This window comes from Acartia tonsa, chromosome 5 (assembly GCF_053477335.1).
Source record: "Acartia tonsa isolate MP-2025a chromosome 5, ASM5347733v1, whole genome shotgun sequence".
NCBI classification, from domain to species: domain Eukaryota; kingdom Metazoa; phylum Arthropoda; class Copepoda; order Calanoida; family Acartiidae; genus Acartia; species Acartia tonsa.
The window spans coordinates 18281017-18305603 of NC_137264.1; the positions used below are offsets into that span (position 1 = coordinate 18281017).

At 31.5% G+C, this 24587-nt stretch overlaps 1 protein-coding gene across 3 annotated transcripts in view; it reads right to left on the reverse strand.

Moving 5' to 3' along the window:
- The window catches only part of Orp8 (Oxysterol-binding protein-related protein 8), a 103405-nt gene extending 79966 nt beyond the window's left edge, over positions 1-23439 (reverse strand). For all 3 annotated transcript variants that reach the window (XM_080160592.1, XM_080160594.1, XM_080160591.1), the window contains exons 1-3: positions 23395-23439; positions 15010-15057; positions 3868-3914 (exon numbers count right to left, since the gene is read on the reverse strand). In XM_080160592.1, the coding sequence (XP_080016718.1) occupies positions 3868-3914; positions 15010-15057; positions 23395-23428 (129 nt within the window). In that variant the 5' untranslated portion in view covers positions 23429-23439. The remainder of the gene's footprint in view (positions 1-3867; positions 3915-15009; positions 15058-23394) is intronic.
- Between the last annotated feature and the right edge of the window lie 1148 nt (positions 23440-24587).

Below are 24587 nucleotides of genomic sequence, written 5' to 3' on the forward strand. Positions count from 1 at the left end.
TAATCTTTAGAAAATACATTATTATAATTGAATATTAGAAGAGTAAGTTAATCCCCATAATATTTAGTCAGAGAGGTTATTAAGAGACGAAAATATAGGTTAAGAGGTTATAAAAGGTATGGGAAGGGAGATGATGAGAGGGGACCCTTGGAAACTGTACTGTAACCTGGTACACCTCATGGTAAATATAAAGTGGCTCTTTGTGCTATTGAAACCGCGTATTTACAGTTAAGTTTATAACCTGAGGAGTCCTGCTCTTGTGATGTAATTGTACAGTTTACTTTTTTTTAGGCATCATCTTTCAGCCTCTTTGCATTGCAGACAAGAAAATACAAATAATATATTTCTTTTAACTCCAAATATCTTGGTTAGGATATATTTAGCACAGATTTTTCTCACTTTAAGTTTTTCCAACATGCTTTGTAATTTTTTTGTCTTAATATGTATAACAGCTTCTATAAAAGCATCATTTTTTGAGGGGGGAGAGGGGGGGGGGTTGTGGTTTTACCCTGAAAAAATTAAGACAAATAATGGGGGTTACTCTGGGTGCGAATTATAAAGGGATAAAAAAAAACCAGCTATAAATACAACTAAAAAGTTATTTTTCCATCGAAAAGTTCATAATCTATTACACAAGCATAATTCCAGACATAAAGTCAAAAGCTAAGAAAATGAAAGTTTTTTTTTTTGTAGCGAAGCTACTCTTTAATTAACTTTGTCCGTTCGTAAAGATAAGAGGTTATGGGAGTTACTTACCTACTTTTATAGCTCGACCTCTCATTTTTCTGCAACATTCCATTTATTTTTGGGCATATTTAAGTAGGTATAAAACATCCTTAGCAGTCGGATTACTTTTAAACAGCTTTTCAATTTTCCATTGTAGTGTACCTACAAATCAACGCTGTTTTAATTATTAGTTTAACATGTGAAAAAGTGTAAAATTATTTTCATAATCCTCTTGAATCTGTAGTTACTGAATCCAAAGAACACGAAAATTACATAAATTAAATCGACTAAAATCTCAGTATTTTTGTATTTCCTTCATTTCTATAAATTGATAGTACCAAACAGTGAAAATATTATTCATGTTCTTAGAAATTGTGAGCCTTAGCTTTGTAATTATCAGAAAGTCTTTTTGAACAATTTACTATTATGTACTCAATAGATTTTGAGTAGCGTAGCTACTCATAACTAGTATTTGTTTACTACACACTCTAACCACACACACTCACGTACCTTATTTTTAAGAGTTGAATAAAGTAGGACACTTGTCATACTCTGATCAATGTTAAGTAATAATAATCAAACTCTGAATAAAATAACAATAAAAATTCTTCTTCAGATATCAAAACAGAATTAAAACATCAACAACGTACATTCGTTTTGTAGTATATGAAAGTAAACTGTATGTTTAATAGCCAGAAAAGGACAATCAATCTGGCTTTAGTCTGCATGCAATAATATTTGCTGCAATGAAGGTTTTACAAGGAAACTTAGCTTATACAAAAATTAGAAATATCAAATATAGATAACTTAAACTAGTAGCTATGCCCCCTAGAGGCCTCTAGAGGCACTTGAGGAGGGGAGATCCAAAAACCCATTTTTTTATTAAGGATTAAAAAAAAGTTTTATAATTTTTTTGGGGGGGGCAAAGGGATTCGACCCCCCTCCCCAACCCTTTATTTATTCTAGTTCTTTAAAAATATATTTTTTGGGGGGGAGGGGGGAAATTTTTTCTAGGGGCTATTTTTCTTGGGAGGGTGGTGGTACCCTCCCTCAAAATAGTTATAAATCTTATCAGGACCTATGAGAAGCTACCCTGTTAAGGAGAACCCGATCGGAACAGACAAACAAAAAGACATCCTGTTACTTAATTATTAGGAGATGTAACCAAACCAAGTACCTAATGGAACTTTTAAAGTAATAACCAATATAAAGTGTGTTACTTTTTTATATGTTTCATCAATATTTGGCCACAACTCAGTCAAAAATGCTTACAAAATAGACCTTTTTCGACCTAAGATGCTCAAATAGTTCCTTTACAAGCCCCATCAATCAGTTTTGAGATATCTCCATATTTCAAGGAAAATTTACAAAAAAGGCAAATTTGGGTGTTACTTTTTTATATGCTCAGATACCATAAAATCAATATAAAAATACTTATTTTCACTTTTCTTTCATTTTTAAAGTTTGCTTCTGTTAAAGTAAATATTTTTAAAGGGATTTATGCATTGATTTTACAGAAACATAATATTTGGTGGAAATAAATGATCTTCAAAAGAATTTTTTTTTGGAAAATAAGAAATTCAACCCCCATTGCCCTAGAGGACAGCTGTTGACCTCTAGTGTTCATGGTTTTGTCAAGTACATGTTAAAGAATAAAAATAGCCAAAAAGGTACATAAAAAAGTATCTTAATGTGTTAGAAAATTAAATTGTTTTACTTCAAATTTGGGGATGCTGACCTTAAAGATGCTCTTACTAGTGGTGATGGTGACCCGGAAGGCATTGAAGTACATGAGCATTATGGCAACACAACTATTGATCTATGTTCTGATTTTTAAATTTCTAGCAGCCTCCAATATAAAAATATAACAAGAACTTTTCAAAATCACAGTATTTACCTTATGAATTTGAGAATAAAAAAATCATTTAGGGATTTCTCTTGATTGGAGGCTGCTAGGAATATAAAAATCAAAACATAGATCAATAGTTGTGTTGCCATAATGCTCATGTACTTCAATGCCTTCCTGGTCACCATCACCACCAGTAAGAGCATCTTTAAGGTCAGCATCCCCAAATTTGAAGTTAAACAATTTAATTTTCTAACACATAAAAATACTTTTTTATGTACTTTTTTGGCTAATTTTTTTCTTTAACATGTATTTGACAAAACCATGAACACTAGAGGTCAGCAGCTGTCCTCTAGGGCGATGGAGGATAAATTTCTTATTTTCCAAAAAGAATGCTTTTGGATACAATTTATTTCCACCCAATATTATGTTTCTGTATAAATCAATGCATAAATCCCTTCAAGAATATTTACTTTAACAGAAGCAAACTTTAACAATGAGAGAAAAGTATAAATAAGTATTTTTTTATTGATTTTATGGTATCTGAGCATATAAAAAGGTAACACCCAAATTTGCCTTTTTTGTCAATTTTCATTGAAATATGGAGATATCTCAAAACTGATTGATGGGGCTTGTAAAGGAACTATTTGAGTACTTTAGGTCGAAAAAGCTATGTTTTGTAAGCATTTTTGACTGAGTTGTGGCAAAAAAAATGATGAAACATATAAAAAAGTAACACACTTTATATAAGTAGCAAAGTTTCTTTAAACTGAGATATTTTCATTAGACTTCCTATCCAACTTATAACAGAAGATTATTTAGAATACTACAACTTCAGAGCTTAGACTTCACAGTATATATGAAGTTCTAGCAATAATAAGTATATACGCAAAATATATCATAAGAAACACATAAATAACATAATAACATATTTAAACCAATCAGCATAAACATTTTTGAAACTAAATAATATGAAATTAAAATCCTTTAATTCTCACTTCCATCTGTAGTATAATTGTATAATTTTAAAATACAATTTCCATCATGGCTTTGAAATCGATTAATATCTGCTGGATTAGAACCGGTTCTTAGCCAAATTGAAAAATCATGTATCGCAATAAATCCAGTTTCTACGAATATGAAAATGTCAAATATAAAAACTAGATTGTTAGCTCGCTCGTGCCTTCGGCATCTCGGTGCAGTGCTGACGAAAACTAGTTATAATCTTATAATTGTACATTTTTATATCCACGGAAATCTGTTAATAATATGACGCGATATAGAGCTATTCCTACCTTTGAAGCAGGGTCTACGATGATATATTCATGATTAGTTTCTTCTCCTAAAATAAAGATAAAATTAGACTTTATTGATGTAAATTATCATTTCAAATAGTGAAAGAATATTTAACTATTTATCTACCTACTAATGCTGGAAATATAAATTCTAAATAATTTTTATTGTAAGTGATTATTCAATTATATTTGTTGTAAAAAAAACTTCGAGAAAATACTTCGTAAGTGTAAAACTTAAAAACAATACACCCCTTAATTAAAAAGTATTACTTCTGGCCTTTTTGGGAGCTTTATCATTCGTGGCTTCCTTATTAAGAGATATAAGAATTCCGGAATTGTAATGTAGGGAGTATATTTGAAATCTGCATCAAATTTTAAGGATTTTTTATAAAATTCATTTTTTGTATAATTCTTTATCTAAAAGCGGAAATACAAATTAAGTTAATTAATTTTGGCATCTGTGATTGGTGGATTTAAAAAATCTGCGATCTGATTGTATGTCGTACATCATTCAACCAATTAGAGCGCAGGTAGTTTAAAATCCACCTATCCTATTGGTCAAAATTAATTAACTTAAAATGTATTTTCGCTTTTAGATAAAGAATTTTACAAAAAACGAATTTTATGAAAAAACCTTAAAATTTGATGCAGATTTCAAATCTACTCCCTACATAAAAATTCCGGAAAACTTATATCTCTTATTCCGTATAGCCATTACTTCACCTTACTTAATACTTTTGTATATATATTTTTCACTAGGAAAGGGAGTAAGATATACATTTCTTGCCATCTTTGTACTTTTTACATACTTTATTGAATAAAACTTTGCACTAGACAAAATGGACAAAGGTGGTAAAATTTAACACCTCTCCCCTCCCCCCATCCTTTCCTATCAACTTTAAGAGTAAGTGAGATCTATTTTTAATTTACCCAGTAACGCTGTCGAACAAACTAAAAAAATATAACTTATTATATTTAAATATTTTTTAAAAAAACTTACTTTGTGCTTAAATATTAATTAGGTATATGCTATATTCATATTATCATATATAAGCTACTTTGAACATAACATACTTGAATTTCTAATATATTTAATACACAATATACTAAATATATTTAACCTATATTAATATACAGGGCGACCACTCCAAAACAAAAAAAATATAGTATTTTTATAGTATATTTTTTAAATCCATATAGTATATATAGTATATTTTTTTGAACACATATAATATGATATAGTATCGGACTTAGAATTATTTAGTAATACATAGTATATACATCATCATTAATAACTCAAAGCAAAGCTGTTATCAAAGCAATTTCACAAATAAGGGGCTTACTCTGTGATTATTAGGCTAGGTATTAATGTGAGACTATAGGTTATTTAGGATAAAAGTTTACTTTTGGTTAGTATTTCACATATATTTAATCATTTTTTGGATAGGTCTCAGGTTAAGGTGCTACAGGCTAGCTGGAAAGTGGTTTCTGGACAAGTAAAACAAAATTAAAATTTCTGTTTGAAGGGTTAGAGATAAACTTATAAAACAAAATATGCATCTTTTTGGATGTTATTTAAATGAAGAAAAAGTTTAAATAGGCCTCCAAGTTCTGGTCTTACAGGCCTGCAGGTCCACTCTGGTAAGGTTATAGATAATTTTTTTAGTTGAAGAGTTAGAGGCAAACTTATAAAACAGAATATGCATCTTTTTGAATGCTATTTACATATCTGAAGAAATCTAAAATCGGCCTCCAAGTTCTGGTCCTGTAGGCCTCCAGGTCCACTCTGTGGACAGGTGAAAAATTCAAATTTCTTTTTTAAAGAGCTAGAGGTCAACTTATAAAACAGAATATGCATCTTTTTGGATGTTATTAACATAACTGAAGAAAAAAAATCGACCTCCAAGTTCTGGTCTTGCAGACTCTGCATGGAGAGTTGAACAACAAACTTCCCTTAATTGAACAGTTAATGGTATATATTTGTAAACAAAATGAGCTTATATTTGGATGTTATTTATATATTTGAAGGAAAAAATAAAATTGGCCTTCAGGTTTAGGTGCTGCAGGCCTCCAGGTGGACTCTGGACACGAATAAAATAAAAATTTTAAATTTAAGGAGTTAGAGGTTAATTCATTTAACAACATAAGCATCTTTATAGATGCTATTTATATGTTTAAAGAAAAAATGACAATTGACCTCCAGGTTTTGATGCTGCAGGCCTCCAGGTGGACTCTGGACAGGTAAAAATTTAAATTTCTTATTTATAGAGTTAGAGGTAAGTTTATAAAACACCATAAGCATCTTTTTAGATGTTATTTACATATCTGGAGAAAAAAATACATTTGGCCTCCAGGTCCAGGTGCTGCAGGCCTCCATGTAGACTCTGTCCAAAGAAGACCTGAAATTGATGGGGGATTTTAATTTTTTCTTCAGATATGTTAATAACATCCAAATAGATGCATATTCTGTTTTTAAGTTGACCTCTAACTTATCAAATTATAAATTTGAATCTTTTACCTGTCCTGAATGAACCTGATCTTGGATCCCGATATGTTAATATTATCCAAATAAATGCATATTCTGTTATATAAATAGACCTCTAACTCTTCATCTAAGAAATTTTATTGTTTACCTGTTCAGAGTGGACCTAAAGGCCTGCAGGACCTGAACTTGGAGGCCTATTCATATTGTATTTTCTTCAGATATGTTAATAATCCAATAAAATACATATTCTGTTTCATAAGTTGACCTCAAAAAATAAGAAAGAGGGGAAGGCGGATGTGCCACTTTTTGAAACCAAAACCAAAAGTCAACAAAGGAACTCATCTAAAAAAAGAGTTACAGGTCTGAGATTTTGCATGGCAGTTGCTTTATAGGGGTACAATATGGAACTGTGAAGAAATGGTGGCGCAACCGCCGAATTTTTTTTTTCCTTTTCCTCGGCGGTTTTCGGCGGTTGCGCCGCCGTTTCTTCACAGTTGCATATTGTACCCCTATAAAGCAACTGCCATGCAAAATCTCAGACCTGTAACTCTTTTTTCAGTTGAGTTCTTTTGACTTTTAGTTTTGGTTTCAAAAAGTGGCACATCTGCCTCCCCCCTTTGATATTTTACCTGTCCAGAGGGGACCTGGAGGCCTGCAGGGCTTGACCCTGGTTGCTAATTTTCAATTTTTTTCAGATATGTTAATAAAATCCAAAAAGATGCATATTCTGTTTTATAGGTTGACCTCTAACTCAAACAAAAAAATTGAATTTTTACCTGTCCAAAGTGGACCTGGTGGCCTGTAAGACCAAGAATTGGAGGCCAATTTTAATTTTTTCTTCAGATAAGTTAATAACATCATAAAAGATGCATATTCTGTTTAATAAGTTGTTCTCTAAATTAAACAATTTTTCTACCTGTCCAGAAACCACCTTTTAGCCTGCAGCACCTGAACCTGGAGACCTATCAAAAAAATTATTAAATATAAGAGAACTACTACCCAAAAGTAAACTTTTATCCCAAATAACCTATAGTCTCACATTAATACCTAGCCTAATAAGCGAAAGTGGCAAAACTACCCCTCACCCTTAATTTAATTATATGAAAAATAACTGATATTTAAATCATAATCACAAACAAAAATATATTTTAAAGGATTTTCTTCATCTCTTTCTTACTGTATAGCTTTATGCATTTATTTGTCGTATCACAGTATATAATAAGCCCCCCGCAGGGGCTAGAAATAGGAGAAAATCTACTGTGAAAGTTAGACAAAACGCTCCTTAAGAGGCGTTGTCGAAAAACTGACAATATTCGTTTTTTGTTATATAAATGTAATATTATATAGTATATATAGTAAATTTTGTTCAAATAAAGGTAATAATATATAGTATATATAGTAATTTTTTGTCATATAGTATGATATAGTATCCAAATTCATCCTATATAGTATAAATAGTATATATAGTATGCAGTGGTCGCCCTGAATATAAAGGGGGTTTTTTTTAATGCAACCATCTCGTAATCAGTGAGCAAATGGCACTTAGAATTCGAATTTCCATCTGAAATTTTGCATGAGTAATCCTTGGTAGGTCTATTTTCCCTAAATCGCACAAAAAGTTGGAAAAGTAACGGCTAACGGCTGGCGGCTCAGCTGTTTTGTCATTTTTTGGATATTTATATTGCAAATTAGCCATTAGCAAATCTCCACATAATACTCTTTTCCACTCCAAAACGCTATCAAACGGTTCTAGACGGTAGCTGTTGGTACTAGAAGTTTTAAAAATGGTTATTGCTATCTGTTAACATGAATTAACCCAAAAAGGTGTTTTCAAAAGTTGATTCCTATGTAATTGATGATGGATTTACCCTGAAAATAGGCAAAAAGCGGCTGAGCCGCCAGCCGTTACTTATTCAACTTTTTGTTCGATTTAGGGAAAATAGACCTACCAAGGATTACTCATGCAAAAGTTCAGATCGAAATTCGAATTCTAAGTGCCATTTGCTCACTGATTACGAGATGGTTGCATTTAAAAAAAACCCCTTTATAAAATGTATTTTATATCAATTTATTAATTCTATTTTAAAATTACATGAAATACTACCTAATTGGGTATTTGACTAGTTAACTGGAGAGGGGTTGATTTTTGTTGAGTTCTCGTAAGTCAAAGTATAAAGTACACACAGAAATAAAGCAGTTTCTTAAAATTTATGTACATATAATTGAATAATGTCAAAAGCCGCAAAAAATTAAAATAGTTCAAAAAGTTTTGGGATTGATTCTAAAATCGATTCTAAAAATACACTTAATAGGAAGCTTTTTTGCCTTTATAGGTGAAGGTGGTTCTAAGTGGTCTTTATACCCTGATTACAAGATATTTACATTAATCTAAATTCTCCTTTATTACATAATATAATGTATTTACTTCTAAGTTTAAATTAATTTAGTAAAAGCATTTGACAATTTACAGAATAAGTATCCAATAAAACAGACATGATTAAAACAGTAATTTCCTAATTCGTCTAATTTGTAGATAAGTAAAGCAGTGAAAAGTAATGGCATAATAATTTAAATAACACATTTATTGTGGATTATTTCTGTTGCAAGCGTGTTTGTATGCTTGCTTGTGTAAGTCTAAACATTTGGTTTAAGGTGGTGTTTTGATTGCACTATCTTTATATGGTAGTTCTGACGGCGCATGATAATGATTACGCCGTTTTTGGCTAAGGCATTCCCCCTCGTCTTACATTTGACATAGAGGCAGTAAGTACAATTTTTAAAGTCTTCAGCTATTAGTCTGTTTGGACCGACATTTGAACAAATCACTTCCCTAATTACGAGCAGACGGTTTATGCTACAGTAGTCTGGTTTGATTGTAATACTAAAAATAATAATACTTCTAATTATTATACACTGCTTCTACAGTGTGTTTTTTTTATGAGAACTTTTTTGAAAGCAATTTTACCCCACTTATAGTTATCAGAATTTAATGATTAACGGCTTATTTTCTTCGTTTTTTATAACCATTTATAGAACATCAAAAAAATATTTAAGTTTTTATTAAAAAAGTACAATAAAATCAAAAATTCAAAACCTGGGTGTCAACATCTAAAAATGATTTTAGCGCATTTTTCTCATGCTCAAATCTTCTACCCTTTGCAAGAATGGCTGCAAAACGCTTTAAAGTTGAGATACAGAGTTAAAAATTGATGCAGATACTTTTGGGGACATGTACTAGAACATATCTAAGTTTGAAGGCCATATCTCAACCAGGGAGGGAGTACTGGCCCCCCAAAGTGGACTACTGAAAATCCAATTTTTTTCTTGCAAAGAGTAGAAGTTTTGAGCTTAAGAAAAATGCGCTAAAACCTTTTTTAGATGTTAACACCTAAGTTTTTAATTTTTGATTTTACTGTACTTTTTTAATAAAAACTGAGATATTTTTTTAATGTTTTATAAATGGTTATAAAAAACGAAGAAAATAAGCCTTTAATCATTAAATTCTGATAACTATAAGTGGGGTAAAATTGCTTTCAAAAAAGTTCTCAAAAAAAAAACTCACTGTATAAATATAATAAATAAATTATATTTCTATAATAGTAACAAAATAAGGTTCTTTTGAGTACTAAATATTAGAAAAGTATGACAAAAAAATTAACTTTAAAAAGAATTTGTTATGTAAAAAGTATTTGAAAAGCCATTTTTTCTTTACTCAAATCTTTGACTGTTCTGTTCTAATATTTTCAACTCAAAATCCATAATTTAGATCCTTTCTTCCAGGATATAGGGATAAGACAATGAGGTGTAAATTAATCTTTCCACACTTTTCTTGGTGTTATAGATTAGTTTATGCGTCATTATCCACTGCCTTCCTGTTTGAATGTGTATATACCAGTAATTTGTAAAATTTGAAGCAGTGAATATGTTTGTCCGGTGCCGGGCGCAGCAACACTAGATACTATCACGTCACTGTCGTGGGAAGAGTGACGCCGATAACGAACATTCCTTCAAAATAACCAAGCATTTTAAAAACGTCACCTAGCGCTTTTATTACATTAGCAAATTAAAATTTTCGAATATGTATTAAGCAAACTATTTGATTAAAGTAACAGTATACAAGATTAAAGAACTGTAAAGTAAAACGTTTTAATTTAAGTTATTTAGACTTTAACAAAACATTTATCGGTATTTTGTTTGATTATGATCTAAAATCTTAAATAACTGATTGCATATGCTAGAAAAAAAATAGTTTATGAAATACTGAATCTTTTGCATAGAAACAGCGAATTGTATTTTTTGCAAATATTTAGAAAATTAGATGAAGAGATGGTCAACTATTAGATGTATGCCAAGGAAAGACAGACACACAAGCATCCTACAACTGGAAATTATCTACTAGTCACAAAAAATCATGTATAAAACAGCGAAAAAAAACAAATTTTAAAAAATGTGAGACACAAAGACAAACTTTAGTGACCAACGTTTTAGAGGTATTTAAAGCCATAAAAATGAAGAGAAAGCATTAAATAATTTAATTGATGGAAAAGCTTAAAACAATATGCCTTTTCTAAACACTGTACCTTGCACTTTCACAGGAGCTATTTCTTTTACTCACACAGGGTGTATTTTGAAGAGATCTTAAGTATCACTTTTGCTAGCAAATTTTCAAGAAAGATCCACAATTTTCAGGTAAAAACTAAAGAGAAGGGAGACGGGGGATAAACCCTATTACCGCCTAATCTTATAATAACCCTCAATAAAAATGAAAATTTACATTTTAGAGATTAAGTTTCATGATGCTTTTATACATTTTTTACACAAATTACCAATAATTTATGTAAAAAATTGATAAACAAAGGTGTAGGGAAGAGACTAAATAGCTTTAAAACATCAAGTGTGTATTTATGTTCATCACATTCAAGTGCCAAAACATTAGAAGCATAATTCCTTGTTTTAGGCTATTTTCAGATTCTTTTATCCTTTATAATAAAGAAATGTCAAAACCAGAGAATAATGTTGAGCTGAGCCAGAATAGTGCATGCAATCTTTTTAACTTTAATAATTCACAAACAATTATGCTTTTCTGCTTTATATTTTATCATCAGCTGAGCCCCTAGCATTTAAATAAAATAGCCTAAAACCACCAAAGACTTGAATCTATTAATAACTTAGCCTAAAATCATCCCAGAACCAATGTGAAGCTTCCCTAAAATGTAGGACCGAATGACTCAATCAGTTCAGTAGTAATACAAATTTTATGTTACAGACAACAAAAAACTTGCTACTTGATTACATACATGATTTAAGAATAAGATTAACATTCTTGAAAATATCCTACAGTTTCTTTGATATCAACTAATTATAAGATTGATATTCCTAACGTCAAAAAAAAAAATATACAATCTCATTTTATATCTTAATTTTCAACTTATACTTGAAAATTCAAATCCCAATGCCTAGCCCATTTATGTAAGTGATGTACAGAAGTTTAAAAGGGATTTAATGTATTCTATTTAGCTGCTAACTCAGAGCTATATCTCGAATTGAGCTAACAAAATTCCTGTGCTTTTTCTCTCTCCTTCGAGTAGGACATGGAGACCTTCATTTTTCATCATATTCAAAATATTATAAGCAACTTTATAAATGCACTGTTTAAAAAATTAGGAAGAAGTTAATTAAGTTATTTAATGTAATAAAACTTGTATGTTTAAAGTAAAGCCATTAGGTAACATCATATAGATTTATAAAAATAAGATAGTCTTTCGAGAGAGGTTTACAAAAGACAAAAAGAGGGGTATTATTGGTGTAAGGGGAGGGGATACACCTCCCTTGGTGTCAACCGATCTTCATGATGAACATACTGGAGTGCAGAGGGGTGAGGAGCCCCAGTGGACACCTAGGGGATGGATACACAGGTACCCCTTCAGTATGTAAATGATAAACGAATGTACTTGCCAATATAAGGCCTTGTAGCTAAATCTATTTGAATCTACTTAAATTTTTTTGTGTGTTAGCAAATATTTAAATAGCGTTAACCAAATTCTTAATAGTAGCCTTATTATGTCAAGATTATGAGCTAGCATTACTCATATAGAATGTTAATGTAACTAAATAGACAAGACATATAATAAATTAATATAATTATTGGAATGAATGATACACACACTTCCTACGTGGCATCCTTCATATGCGTTCAATTCAGTAAACTTTACCAAAATGAAACTATAAAATTCCTACAATGAATAGTTACACATAAGGTATTTTATGAGTTCTACTATTAATATTAGTCATCCATGAAATATTTGTTTGATAAAATTGAAGAAACCCATTTAAAAAATGTTGATGTTTTGCTGCAAAGTTTAGAGTTGATTTAATTTAAGTAAAATTGATTGATAACAGATTACAAATATACTATTAAACCTTAACATTTTTTATAAAAAGAAAATTAGTTGTTTGTAAGGATTAAGTTTCTGCATACTTCATAGAATAAATATCATCTAATATTATTTTAGTAAAGTTTTCTGTTACTATCTTCATACAGTATGAAATAATATTACTCCTGGACATAATATTTTTTAGTAAAGTCTGTCTATTACTATCTTCATATCCAGTATGAAATAATATTACTCCTGGACACAATATTTTTCAGTAAAGTCTGTCTATTACTATCTTCATACAGTATGAAATAATATTACTCCTGGACATAATATTTTTCAGTAAAGTCTGTCTATTACTATCTTCATACAGTATGAAATAATATTACTCCTGGACATAATATTTTTCAGTAAAGTCTGTCTATTACTATCCTCATACAGTATGAAATAATATTACTCTTGGACATAATATTTTTCAGTAAAGTCTGTCTGTTACTATATTCATATAGTATGAAATAATATTAATCCTGGACAAAATATTTCAGTAAAGTCTGTCTGTTACTATATTCATATAGTATGAAATAATATTAATCCTGGACAAAATATTTCAGTAAAGTCTGTCTGTTACTATATTCATATAGTATGAAATAATATTAATCCTGGACAAAATATTTCAGTAAAGTCTGTCTGTTACTATATTCATATAGTATGAAATAATATTAATCCTGGACAAAATATTTCAGTAAAGTCTGTCTGTTACTATCTTCATACAATATAAAATAAGATTAGTCTGGATTTATTAATATTCACGAACACTTGAAGCAATATATAGCTGTCTGCATTGGTTTAAGTATCATATTCAGAAATAAAAGAACTGGCCATACAAAGATGAAAGTTTATATTATCACTGAGTAGAGGATTAATTCAAATACACATTGGAAGATGAAAGATTTCAGGCAGAAAACAAATTAAGTACGACTGGACTTGTATATCATTGCTTATGATATGTATATCATTTAAATCTTCTTATGTGGCCAGTTTAAAATTATGTTACAATTTGATATATCTTTTATCCATTGGGATGTCGACAGTTGTAAGCGGATACGGAAATAAATGAAAATAAGGTGCTATCTAAACTTGTATTTTGTGAAATAAAAAAGCGGTGTGTTAGGAAGTACATGAAAAATTTGGAGATATGGCCGGGCAAATACTCAGAAAAACTACTGACAAAGCTGAAAGAAACCAGTTTAAAGCGTTTGTTATCAGTTTTCAGAATATTTGGCAGGTCCTTGTCACGCCACGAACAAAAAATACATTGATATACAACTAAATCTAAGGTTGAATACGATATCCTGCCTTAGAAATCTAGACAAAGAAGGCTTCCAGTCTCCTAAAAAGTCATATCAACAATCATTATTTGTTCATTAAGTAGCGTAGCAATAACAAGATTACAACATCTTTTAACAAAATATCATAATGAAAATTAAATCATCAATGCATTACACTTAGAGGACATGTCTAAGTGAAAAAAAGTAATAAGCACATTTATTCTGTTTGTTAGCTAAGTAACTTTTGGGCACGGACGGACGTTAGAACAGACATAGCCTAGTTATTGAGAAGCTGCACTAGGTACTAAAGATTAAATAATAATATGGAGAGAAACATATCTTGTTAAAACTGTTATTTGAAAAGGTACTAGGTACTTTCCTTTTAAAAGAATTTTTAAATTTTATGATTATGTTTTTTATTCTTCATGATACTTTTCCCTTCCCTGTACGTCATACATGTAAAATATAACAATAACTAAATACAATACATTCAGGTATAAAGAAATATAAAATAGATACATTATATGTAAGGTTTCGTGATTAAGAAAAAAATATATAAAAAATATCATACAGAAAACAATTTTAAATATACTTATACTATACAGAAATGACATTTCTATGTAAATATTATTGTTAACGAATTTATAATATGGTTTTATCTTATCATATGATCTATTTCATGCGAGAATATTTCATTGCCTACTCTTTGATTAAATTTACATATTTTTAATATCAAAATAAAACACTTTATGAATTAGATTAGGTATAAAAAATAATATTTTTTTTATAAATATTTGACTGAATTGTTTAAAAACAATGGCTACTATAAGACAAAATTATCTGGTAAAATTTGGTACAATACATAATTTTTCAGTATGGCTGAGAACCGGTTCTAATCCAGAGGATAATAATCGGTATCATCGGATCAAAAATGGAATTGAAATTATTCTCTAACCTGACATGTCCTTCTCAGAGCCTGAGGAAAATTGATCATCCTTTTTCACTAAAAATAATAAAAAAGATTAGCTTCCATGGGAACTTGTGAATGTGTATTAAAAAATAGCAAAAAAAAACAGCGGTGTGGAGCCGGAGCCGCCATATTTTAGAGGAGCCGGAGCTGGAGCTGGAACCGTTATTTTCGTTAAAAACAATCAATTATAATTTGATAATTCTGTTTTATCAAAAATTGAACTTTTAAAACCTTCAAAAGTCAAAAATAGATTTGGCAAAAAAATATTATGAGTTCTTCTTAATTTTAGGTCGGAGTCGGAGCCAAATCCAAAGCCGGTGGCAGAGCAGGAGCCGCACCAACATCAAACGGCTCTGCCACTCTGAAAAAAAAACCTATAAAAGGTTGGGATCACCATTATTTAAATTACGAAAACATTTTAGAATCTAATAATAAGCCTAGTAAATGCTATTTTTTAAAAATGTTTCAGAGACCAGTGGCTGTGCCGCTAGCATTTGAAAGCTCTATATTCTAAAGTGGTAGGGAAAGGAAGTAAATAACGAAAAGACATCCTAAAGCTTAAAATCTTAGAATCTAAAAGCCTAAATTCCTCCCGGGACCAATGTAAAACTTCCTAACTTCAAGGACACATTTGGATCAGTAGCTATTAAAATATTGAGATACAGACAAAAAACTGACTTCTTTTTGCAATAGGAGAAACCTCATACAATGCAACGACTGGAAACTACAAAAAAAAATTTCAAAAGAGTTAAGCTAATCAAAACTATAGGGACCACCGTTTTTGAGATCATCAACAAAATTAAAAAGACATAAAAGCAAAATACGCTTTTTTACCATTTCTTAATACAATATGAAAAACTAGCAGCATCTATGGGCTTTATATTCGAAGGGATATGGAAGCGCAGAAAAATGGCCTAAAACCATACACAGGCATATAAAATAAATAGCGTAAAACCACATCAGAATCATTAATAAGCTTAACTGTAAAGGAGAACCATATAGGTTCAGCGGTTAGCAAGATTCTTCGCTACAGACAAAAAAGCTTACTACTTAATATAATATTATTATATGTATAAACACATTTAATTTTTTTAACTATTTATTTGCGGAATACATATGTTTCTCTATAAAAATAGATCATCAGTTCCAATTAGGATGTATAAAATAAGAGTTAAAAAGATATATGTCCATGCATTTTGTATCCTTTTTAAAGACTAACTAAATGAGAAAGAAGTGTTAGAAAATTGTGCCCCCTGCGGGGTTTTTTTACTGCCTATATCCTCTTGGGGTTGGGGGGGAATTAGCATCTTTATATAAAAAAGGGGGGGGGGGGGTGTTTAAAGGGAATCTGTAAATAGACAAAATTAGGTCATATTTATCATTTGCAGTTTTACAAATTAATACATATTATATAAAAAATACTGCTTTGAATATGTTTCACGTCATGCACTTTGAAAGAAGGAACTTTTCTCTGTGTGGACACTTGCTGAAGATTTCATTTCTGGTGTTTAAAGTTTGTATGTTAGATTTGAAAGCTTTCATTATTTCGAAGCTTTCTGTCAAGCAAAGATTGCATTTTTTGGAATTTTGATTGTAAGGGTTTGCTAGTTTTTCAATTGACCATTCAATTTTATCATCAGACGCATCTCTCTTTTTGACTGTGAAGGCCAGAGAATACGGACACCTTGTTCCTCTATGAATTCCTGCTGTCTTTAGCAAGTTTCTCAGCTTCTCCCCATGTTAATTCCAAATTAAAGAGATCCTTTTCAGTGCTCCGCCTCCAGGTCATTTTTGGTTGTCCCCGATTACGTTTACCAGTGGTGGGGTTCCATTTTAAGCACTTTTTTGGAAACCTATTTTGTTCCATTCTGAGCACATGTCCTAGCCACCTTAGTCTTTTATATTTCACTTCTGCTTCAATACTATTGCACTTGGTCTTAGCATACAGCTCAAGGTTTGATATTTTGTTTGGCCAGAATATTTTGCAAATTCTTCTTAGGCAGCTATTGTGAAATGCATTAAGATGATTTGTTTCAGTTTTCACAGTTCTCCAGCATTCCGCTCCATAGAGAAGAACTGATTTCACATTACTGTTGTAAAGTCTGATTTTTGTTTTCAGAGCAAGTTTCTTTGAATTCCAAACGTTGTGTAGACTGTTGAAAGCAACCCTAGCCTTATCAATCCTGGTTTTAATATCAGCCTTTGAGCCATTTTCACTGCTGATAACACTCCCCAGATAGGTGAATTTGTTGCTTTGTTTCAATTGTTCACCATTTATTGTTATAGTTTGATCAGGGTTTGTAGGTATATTCATAATTTCAGTCTTCTTGACGTTAACAAAGAGCCCGACTTGTCCTGCATATTTGACTAGTCTATCTGTCTTAGCTTGAAGATGTTTAATTGTTTCTGAAATCAGTGCCAGGTCATCAGCAAAGTCCAGATCTTCTATGTGTCCTAGTATGCCCAGCTGGAGACCACGTTTTTTGTCCTCTGTGGTTTTCTTCATCACCCAGTCAATGACCAATATAAATAGAATAGGTGATAAAATGCATCCCTGTCTAACTCCAGTGCTTATTTTAAAGAAATCAGATGTCTTATTGTTTCCAACTGAAACACAGGCTTGGAAGTTGTCATAAAATTTAGTTATCATAATTATCATCTTTTCTGGTATACCATAGCTTCTTAGTATTTTCCAGAGTGTTTGTCTGTGTATGGAGTCAAAGGCCTTGGAGAAATCAACAAAATTTACGTGAAGTGGCTTGTTAAATTCAACACATTGTTCAATAACTGTCCTAAGGGTGAAAATTTGGTCAACACAGCCCCTTCCAGCACGGAATCCAGCTTGTTCTTCTCTCAGTTTATTGTCAATTTTCTCATCAATTCTGTTTAAAATAACTTTACATAGGACCTTGCTTGGGATAGAAAGCAGCATAATTCCTCTCCAATTATCACAATTGTTCAAATCTCCCTTCTTAGGTAGTTTTATGATTATACCTTTAGACCAGTCCGTTGGTATCTTTTCTTGCCTCCAAATTTTATCAAAAAGATCAGTTAGAGTCCTAGCAGAAAGATCTATGTCTGCCTTAAGCATTTCGGCAGTTATCAAGTCAGGTCCTGGTGCTTTGTCATTCTTTAGGCTATGTATAGCAGCTTTAACTTCTTGAATAGTTGGTGGTCTTATATCTATGTCTATTTCATGTCCTGGTTCTGGTTCAGCAGTAATTTCTGGTTCAGGTCTGTTCAACACTTCTTCAAAATGTGATTTCCACCTTTCAGCAATTTCTTTTTCTGTAGTGAGTAATTTACCATCTTTAGCCTTGATAGTTTCACCACTCTTTTTGCTATATTTGCCACTTAATTGCTTGGTTATGTTGTATACTGTTTTCATGTTACCAAAGTCAGCTGCTCTCTGCGCCTTTTCAGCCAGATTGTCAATGTAATCTCTCTTGTCTTTCCTTGTGCACTTTTTGACTTCTTTGTCTTTAGCAGTATATTCAGCTTTTAAATTGCTCATGTCAGCCAAATGTTGAGCATTATGGATTTTGTTTTTGAGCTTCTTTCTCTCTTCTATTTTGATCCATGTTTCTTCCAAGATCCAGTCCTTTTTCTCTGGTTTCTTGTGTCCTAGGATTTCCTTAGCAGTAGATTGAAAGTTTTCTTTAATTGAAGTCCATGTGATCTCAGTCTCGTCATTTAGGTCCTCTAAGACTTGAAATCTATTTCTGAGTTTTAAGACAAATTCATTCTTTATCACAGGGTCCTTTAATCTTGAAGAATCATATTGTCTACCAATCTCACTCTTTTTATCATCGCCAGTACGATTCAGCTTTAATTTAATCTTACTGACAACTAGTTCATGGTCACTAAATATGTCGGCTCCTCTATAGCTCCTACAGTCTTGCATTGATTTGACCCATTTTCTATTGATCATAATATGGTCAATCATGTTTCTTGTTTGTCCATCAGGTGTTGTCCAGGTATATTTGTGAATGTTTTTGTGTTGGAATAATGTACCTCCTACAACCATATCATTATTTAAACAGAATTCAAGTAAAAGTTCTCCATTTTCATTTCTTGTACCTATGCCAAAGTGTCCCATTGCATTCTCCACTCCAGTCCTGTCAGTTCCTACTTTAGCATTCATATCTCCAAGAACTAGGCACATGTCATGTTTGGGTACTGAGTTTCTGATTGATTGCAGTTGATCATAAAACTCTTGTTTTACTTCTTCATCTTTGTCATTTGTTGGGGCATAGCATTGGATAATGGTCAACTTGCAGTGCCTTGATTGGAGTCTAGCCTTAATTATTCTGTCTGATATAGGTTTCCAGTCTATTAGTGAATTGACATGTCGTTTTTGAATAATTATAGCAACACCATACATATGTTGGCTTTCATGACCAGAATAAAGTATTAGGTGGCCATCTTTGGTTGTAGTTTGTCCTTGTCCTGTCCATCTACATTCTGCAATCCCAAGTATTCCAATATTGTAACTTGTCATTTCTTTAACTACTTGAGCTGTTTTAGTTGACTCATACATTGTTCTTACATTCCAGGTTCCTATCTTACAGCTTTGCTTAGAACTTATTGGTCCTGTCATCAAGTTGATAGCTTCCTTTCGGATTTCACCATCATCTTTCATATTCTCAGTAAACTGAGCATCAGTTCCAACGGTTCTTGTTTCATGCACACCTCTGGCTGTGTGAAAGCCTTTAGTGTTTGAGGTTCTGTGGGTGTTTTCTTGAACTTTTTGGTTTTATTGGTAGGATAGTTAGTCCTACGCAAACCTTCCATATCCCTGGAAGGATGGGTGACTGGTAAGGGGAGGGACGTCAATATCCCCCAGTACTTTAAGAAGTACCTCCTGCCCTGATTCAATTTTATAGTTTGTGTTTTTTCTGTCTTTGTGTTTTGATGAAATCAGATAGCTTTGTGCAAGCTGTGTCTCGTGCGAAAGAGGTTTTGTGCCTACTATATCTTTGCTTGAAAGTTGCAGAGGTTAGGCCAATATATTGATGTTGGCTCTGGTCTGAATCTAGTGTCACAGTGGCTCTATAGACCATGTTTGAAGTTTTGCATTAATATAATAGGAAGACTATGATTATATCTTTTAATCTTTTAAACAATGATGATAAATGAAATGTACTTGATAGATAGTTCATTAAAAATAAAGTTTTTTACCTAAAGAAACATGTATTAATGAAAATAAACTATTCTTCATTATCTGTTATATAGATAAAGTTAACATATTTTATTGTCAAAGTACTTCATAATAAGGAAGACACGTTGATATTAGTTTAATATTTTATGAAAACTTTGTAACATGAAAACTCGTATGGCAACTTTTAACTTGAAAATAAGTAACTTGTACTAATGATTTAGAATAATTTTATACCACTGACAGGCATAAGAATTATCAGAAACAACAGAGACAAAGATGATTGAAGATTTGATAATTTCATATAAGCGTACAAGAGGAAGGAGTCAACATCCCCTTAAAATTAAATTCCCCTTTTTTACCCCACTAAAGAATACAACTACATGGCAAAACCATGTGCACGCCACTGATTTCAATATTATTTAAAATAACAACTTTCTTTGCATATAATACCTTTTTACACATTCTTATTATAGAAAATATTCGCTGAATAATGTACCTTGGTAAACCAAACATTTTAGGTATAAACCAGATAATTGTGAATTATTTATGTATAGTGTAATACTGAAGAAGAATAGTTTCCTACTGACGATAATAAACAGAATGATGCAAAGTGAGGTGTGATATCATATCCGCGCAAAAACCAGTTAATAAGGACCACAAAATTTATCAATTTATGCCAAACTTCAAACAGCAAATGATTACAAAACATAGACATAAAATTTTTATAGTAGAAGTGATATACATAGTAGCATACTAGCCAAATAAAAAATATAAGTATTTACCTATTTTGTTATTGTTCTTACAAGTAATTACTGACCAAAATAAATTTTGCATTCTAGTAAGAAGCTCGTTTTTGCTAGAATAACATAAAATTTGCGCTGTTGCTATTTGGGTGGCATTGATTATCCACTACAAAGTGACACAGTTGCCATAAAATGCAAAGATCTGACCTATATTTTCTTCAATGGATTTATTTATTACAATTCTCTTATTTTTGCATTATTTGTATGGCTAATTCTTAGGCCTTAGATATTGATTTACAACAGCCAATTTCAATCCAAGGATTAAATTAAATACAATAAACAAAGAAACTTTTACTGTATATGAAATGCTAGGAATCTTTAAGAGCAAAGGTTTTCTAATACTAGGTTATGTGAGTCAATTTTTTTAAACGGGATTACAAATTAGGGTTATTTGTAGGCATATATGAATTGATGCACCTTAAAACAAGATAGCATAATTCTTAAATTATTTTTATTTTTTAGACGATATGTAAACAAAAGTAGATACTATGTGATTATGCTTTCATTTAAAGTTAATCACTTTTTTTGAATTGCTTAGGGTTCTTTTTATTTTAGTCATCAGGTTAATTTTACAGATTATCTTATTCAATGGCCAAAGGTTAATTCTATTTACGTATAATTTAGCTTTTATGTATGACATCATCCTTGTTGAACCAAAATACACAGAATTAAATTATTTTTAGAAATAGTTTTTTTTGTAAAGATAAATATTCGGCATCTGTGTATAAAATATTTCTATAATAAACATATAAATCTATTGAAGCCATATTTTTTTATAATTCACTAATCGGAATTCATCCTTAATAGATAGATATGGGATAAACGTAGTTTCAGAATGACATCATTATTCAAAGTAGGAGCGTGCGAAAGATGCTGTTAGCACCTCCTTTATATCCTAAACTAGCGACTTCGCCCCAATTTGCATCTAGGGGCACTTCAGGTAGGGGAGGGGAGTCGTAGTAAAGATCAATCATATCGGTATAGCGGTTTAGTGAGATCCTGTGGTACACACAGACACACAGACATCCTGCACATCTTCTTTATCACCATCTAATTGTGCACTCCCAAGACAAAATTCTGTGCACGCGCCTGATCCAATGGAGATTCCATAAATGCAGAACTTATCAAAAGTGTATTGTATCATAATATAAATGCCTTGTCAATGTAAAGTTAATAGGTTAATAGTGACTAATAGATGATTTTCAATAAAATGCAGCAAAATTATAAAATTTTAAACCTAAATAACATGGGGCAATTCAGGTTAACTATCCCTTCCTCAAAATGGATAAAACCCTACCCATAATCAAAAAAATGATATATTTAGTACAGACAGATAAGTGGTTTTCCTCTAAGCGGTAGTGTTCTATCTTAGGCAGGGGCGTCCAAGCTTTTTTATTTGGGGGGGTGTAAAATTTTGAAAATTAATTTTTTTTTATTTTTTTTTTTTTGGGGGGGGGGGGGGTAATCACCCCTTTACCCCCCCCCCACCCCCCCTTGGACGTCTATGATCTCAGGTTAGGTTACATTGGGTGAAATGGTAACCCTCAGGGTCAGGGCTTTCCTCCTAAGAGATTAGGCATAAGAAAAAAACATGACGTTTAAAATTAAGGGGGTGAGTGTGTTCGCTATGCACTTAGAGGTAAAGCCACGACAAACATACACATAGACATCCAACCATATTTAGATAAATATTAAAAGGAAAACTTATATAAAATGGCATCCATGAGAATTAAAGGAAGTTATACAAGGATGAAACAGATACCTGACCACTGCTAATATACATACATATATTAAGAGGATTACAATAATATCATCATGTTATTTGAGTAGGTTTGGATTAGAAAAAATCAGAATAAACACGAAAGAATGAAAATACTTATATTCTTAAAAAGATAAGCATTTGTATAATTAAGGTTTGTACGTCTGTCCATCACGGGTAGCTCTTTTCGTTAATTTAAACATATAAGTATTAAGCTATTGATTTGGATGATGATTCTTGTACGCTTTAAAAAGCGTAGCATCTAATAAAATATGGCGATTTTTTACTTGCTTGAGAAAAATGTGCAGACGTATTTTTTTCCCTCCATTTAGTAGTCGTTTGATTGATTAGGTAAACCTTTTCCCCAAACAATTTTAGATACAGTAGTAAAAACTAAATCAATATGTTTGTGGTGGGAAGGGAAGTAGCTTAATTTTTACACCGTCGCGTTCCTTCTTTTTGGTTATGTATCGTGAACCAACTAAAAATTCAAATCCATAGATATCTATTGTAAGGTTCTATCTACAGATTTAAAAGTCTAAAACTAATGCATGAGACCATATCATCTAGATAATGTGTACATACGGACAACCATATTTTTATATGAATTAAAGATCAACTAGGTATATGCTTCCAAAATTACTTACTTGGTGAATCATTTATTGAGACATTTTTGCTCATGATAATTGTTAAGTCTGAAATCATAAAAGTAAATAGGTATGTAACTTAATTTATCATGTAATGTAACAAATTATCAATTTTTGTTAAAATTATTTCTGTAAATAAAAATTATTAAAACAAGGATCACAATATGTTAAGTGTTTTTATAAATCAAGAATTAATTTGATGGAAAAAAACACGAAACCTTACACATACCTACCTTTTAGGTATATATTTTTGTAGTATGACTGACAGACCGACGTGGAAATATAGGTATTGGACGCTCATTGGTAAGGGAATCCCAATAATTAAAACCAATTGAGTTTAGATTGAGAACAGTGGCGTACAACGAGTATTACTAGGGCAGACCCGAAATTTTTGACAACTCCCTTAAATCAAAATTGTGGAGAATATAACCTTTTTTTCCAAGAGGGGGGGAGGGGGAGTTTTGACATATTTGCGGAAACAGTGTGTATACGAAAAATTATATAAAAAATTATAGCAGCTTCTGAACCTGGAGGCCTATCCAAAAAATCTTAAAACTAGGGATAATTTTTCATATAAGAATGATTTTATCCATAATAAACTATCCTCTCAGTCCAAAGATAAACACACTGTTTACGCAAATGTGTCAAAGCTTTCCCCCTCTTACTTTTCCCGTGGATGCATTAAGAGGATGTACAACATGTAGATCCTCATCAACAGACCCCCCCCCCCCCTTAATTTTGCCAGGGGGTGGGTGCATTGCCTTCAATTTTGGTTTAAGGGCGAGTCAAAAATCGTAAAGAGGTGTCTAAGTTTTCGTGAGCACTTCGCCTAGCACTTGCAAAACTATCTACATGACATTGTTCATATAGACTTTAATTTAAAAAGAAATGGTATATACCGGCCATCACACAAGACAAGAGCTATTTGAAACTTCCCTAAAAACGAAAACTCATTTGGTTCATACATGCAAACAAAAGACCTAAAAAGGGGGGGGGGGGAGTTGTACACTTGTATGAAAGAAAATTTTGGTATACAATTTTGCACCCTGAATGTTTGGGCTTCATTTTATAGTTATTAATCCAATTCTTTAAGCAAAATCTCTCAAATGATCTACCTGTCAAACTTTGAAAATTGAATTTTGGCACTTTCTTTCTAGGGGCTAGTGGGCTAAAACACCCCCTATAACACAAAA